We start from the raw sequence: 4168 nt of genomic DNA, 5'->3' as shown, positions 1-4168 counted from the left end.
TGAAAGCCGTATTGAAGGGAGAAGAATGGTGAATTTGGCGTTGGTCATTCTAAGCTGACGTAGGCAATGAATTCTCCAAAGTCAATGTTAAGCAGACAGTTCCAAATGTAACATCTCAAGAATACTTGGGTCAGGAACACTCAAGCTTCTAGTACAGATGAAATAATCTTTAAATGTATCGAGAAAGAAAATTGATATAGGATAAATTGACAATTCTTAACATAACACATTGTTTGTAAAATTTTAAAAATTTAAATTTATTAGGATTTATTAGTAACACAATTACACAGAATAAAGTTCAATAATTCATCAATGATGATCACCAATATGTGCTTCTTTGTGGCTTTTTAAACCATATTTCTTATGATTCAAATTTATTTATAATGTATTTGAATTTTTCATACATAGCTTCACAACAGGACATTACAGATCTTCCATTGGTAAAATTAATGAAAACAACATCATTCATGAAAGGCACATAAAGAATTTAAACACATTTAGGAAATTTTGATAACTCTGAATTTGTTTACATTACAGAAAAAAAAATCCCTCAAATAAAACAGCTATAAATGCAGTTTATGGTTACCCCCACCCTTCCCAAGCCCGTACACACACACATACTTGAAAACACACAAAAGGACAGCGCATAAACTTAAAAACTACTTACAGTCAAGCTTACTCGTCTGTTAAAAACGAGTTGTTTTGTTTTGAAGGGTGGGGCAAGGTCAGAAACTCTGCTAATTTTGCCGAAGGAAGGTCACAGAGACATCATGAATACTCAAAAGAAAAATGACTCTATTAAAGTTCAATATCTAGCTAATGTGTAACATTTATTTGAGCATACATATAATCACTGACTGTGTTAAATACTATTACTCACTTTCTAAGTGTAATTGCCCATTCCATTCCTCAGAAATAATAGCACAGATCAAAAGAAATAATACAGACTCAAGCATGTGGGGGAAATTTGAATAATCTATGCAAGGGAAGAAAGTAATTTTAAGATAGTGTGATAATCACATTTGAAAATCGTTACATATGTGAATTTAAAGCTTCAATTATTTCAGCAGTAGGTTTATTCAAAGAACTTTCTTGCTATTTTCCAAACAAGGAACTATCATGTATGCTAGGTACAAGAGATTTCCCAAAGGAAATACACAAATGAATGTCTCAAAGTTCATTAGCTGACATTTTAATTTTTTTGCCCACAGTAAACTCTCAACAGCCAACTGATCAGTTTTAAATAAAAATGTAATCTTTCAAACAGTATAAAAATTAATCTTGGCATTACCTTTAAGGCAATGCGAATATATCACCCAAATTAATATTAAACTTCCAAGTGAAAACAAACAAGCTGAATAAACACTGACTACACCGTAAGTTTAAGTTAGTGTCTCCTCCAATATCTGAACTCTTAATTTTATGAACCCAATAAGAAGAGAACTAAAGCAGCATGCTCTCTGAAAATAAAAGAAAAAGAGAAACATAGACAATGATAATGGATCTAAAGGCAGGAACAATCGTCCTCTTGGGAACATCACAATAAGATACATCAAATGTAACCAACAAATCATGTTATTAAAATAATTTGTGTGCAATGCTTTTACATATAACACTTTCATGATTACAAGTATACATATAATCAAGATAAGGTATGTAATACTTCCTAATATTAATTACTGTACTTAAAAATGTACAGGACATGAACATAAATAAAGTTGTTTAAAATTGGCAAACATAATAGTCTGTCATTCAGTACAGGTATACTCAGTATTTCTGTTATTTCCCAAACCACTCACACTAGAATCTGAAGTTGTCATTCTTAAAACCTAAAAGTAATGTGAAAAACTAAACTTATAAATACATGTATACGTACATTTGCATATTTACACTTACGCAGAAATCATCAATACACTAGAGCCCAGCGTTAACACTGTCCTTCAGTTTCACACTGCAGGACCACCTGTCACTTTTCAGAAGGATCCTTCTCTTAGTTTCAGTTAAAAACAACACAAAACAACTTTGGTCAGGCCCCAGAGGCATTGGCTGTATACTACATTCTGTGTTGCTGCAAGACTCTAGTCTAGAGAGATCCACATATAAGTACTCATTTGGTTTGAAAATGGAATTTATCGTTGACTGGAAAACTTAGAAGAGGCCACAATCCTTTAGATTATTTTTTATGATGACATCGGTCACAGCATCAAAGACAAACTGCACATTCTTGGTATCCGTGGCACAGGTGAAGTGGGTGTAGATTTCCTTTGTGTCCTTTCTTTTATTGAGGTCTTCAAACTGACACTGAATGTATGCAGCTGCCTCTTCATACGTGTTTGATCCTGGGATGTAAAAAGGGAAAGAAGCATAATGTGATGTTAACACAAGTATAGTTCTAAACAAGACTGGACCTCAAAGTACGGAAGCCAGCTTCCTAGATGTAAAATATATGGACTCTGTGATTTTTCCTTCTGGAAATCATTTCTTTTAAATGGAAAATAACAGATGCTACCCTTTGGTGACTGCAAGTTACCCTAACATTAATCCCCCTCCCCCTTTTACATAGCATCCCATGCGCTCCATAATTTTTTTGTTCTTCCCTAAATCTTCATATGCCAGATGCCTTGTCTCCCATGCCCTGCTACTCACCACCTGCTAGCACTGAACGACCCATGATTCCTGCAGTGGCATGCTATTTCAGTCCTAGCCTCGGACTTTTTCAGTAAACACTGGCTGACCAACCACCAGTCATGTTCATCTTTAGCATTTCATTTTCCTTATTCAGCAATTGTACAATGGCCCACAATGTGGGTTCGCACGACACGGTTAAACACGGGAGTGGCACATTCCGAGCAATCGGGTTTCGCCTTAAAGACTTTCTCTAGGCCGAACACTCCAGCAATGACTTGGCGTTACCCAAACGAAGCAAACCCATACTCTGTGACTGACCAATTCCGTTTCTAGGTGTGCACCAGACAGATTCACCAGAAGACATGGACAAGAACGTCAAGAGCAGCCCCCTCGCGACCTTATGCACAAGAGCCGGAAGCACCATCTTCATCATCGACCCTATGATTGAACCAATACTTGCAGCCACTATGTCAGTCCAGCCGGTTGAGGGCCTTCTGTTTTGCTGCCCCTCTAAGAGAAGTACTACCTCTGTTTTAGGAAACGACCTCAATGCTCATCAAATGCAGACTGGCTAACAGTGTAATATATTCATAAATGAGCCGAGATGTAGTAACGAGAAATAAAAATGCAAACATGACTATTACACAAACTGGCATGTATGAATCTTATAATCACACAAAAGAAGCTAGGTACAAAATATACATTTATGTAAAGTTTTAAAATACTCGACATTAACTGATGAGGGCAAAGGTCAAAATCATGTTTATCCTTGGGCTCAAGGAGTTCATCAGCAGGGTCAGAGGGGAACTGAGGGGACATCTGACGTCCTGGATTGTTCTGGTTCTTTCCTTTTTCATTGACGTTAGGAGTAATAGCGCAAAATTATTTGCCTTCCTGATAAGGTCCACCACTCTTGCAATGGAGTTCCTGGGTGGGGCAAATTACTAAAGCACCGGGCTGCTAACTGACAGGGCGGTTGTGTGATTCCACTGGGAAGTACTTGAGAATGAAGCCCTGCAAATCCTGGGGATCACCATTCGACTCTGACAGCATGGGATTGCCAGGAGTCAACATCTATGGCCCTGTCACTGGTTCAACTAGTTAGTCTTGTATCGCGCGCTTAAGATTCTCTATTGCACATTTGAGGCTAGCTTTATGTCAGGAGAACCATCAATAAACTGAACTTATGTGGCTGCAGTACTTTCCCTCCAGCTGGCTTATCTGACTGCTTTCAAGTTTGTTCACCCAGAAGTTTCCCTCATTAACCAAATTTGGATGTTTTTTCTTCTTAAAATATTTTCTTCTACCTAATCTTTGTTAAATAGCTTGACAGAATCTCAACTAACTTTTGGTGTTAAGTCTTTGGAACAAGAATGTGAAGCCTTTTGTTCTAACAATTAGGCAGTCTGAGATGCTCACCTGCCTGGCATGATCTCTGAAGACAATGGGTGCACAAGAAAATGTGGTGAAGAAAGCGGATGATGCTTGGCTACCAAAAGATATAACACCTGAAGTCACTGAAGACAATGGGTGCACAAGC

General features: G+C 37.4%; 1 protein-coding gene across 1 annotated transcript in view; it reads right to left on the bottom strand.

The window, feature by feature from the left end:
- Positions 1–229: 229 nt before the first annotated feature.
- The window catches only part of GNAI1 (G protein subunit alpha i1), an 83413-nt gene continuing 79474 nt past the window's right edge, over positions 230–4168 (bottom strand). The window contains exon 8 of the mRNA XM_004702621.3: positions 230–2339. Coding sequence (XP_004702678.1) covers positions 2149–2339 — 191 coding nt within the window. The 3' untranslated portion in view covers positions 230–2148. The remainder of the gene's footprint in view (positions 2340–4168) is intronic.

This window comes from Echinops telfairi, unplaced genomic scaffold, assembly GCF_000313985.2.
Source record: "Echinops telfairi isolate 266 unplaced genomic scaffold, ASM31398v2 ScPeMD7_23;HRSCAF=83, whole genome shotgun sequence".
Lineage (NCBI taxonomy): Eukaryota > Metazoa > Chordata > Mammalia > Afrosoricida > Tenrecidae > Echinops > Echinops telfairi.
Note: the sequence above shows the minus strand (reverse complement) of the source record. Positions and strands in the feature narration are given on the sequence as shown.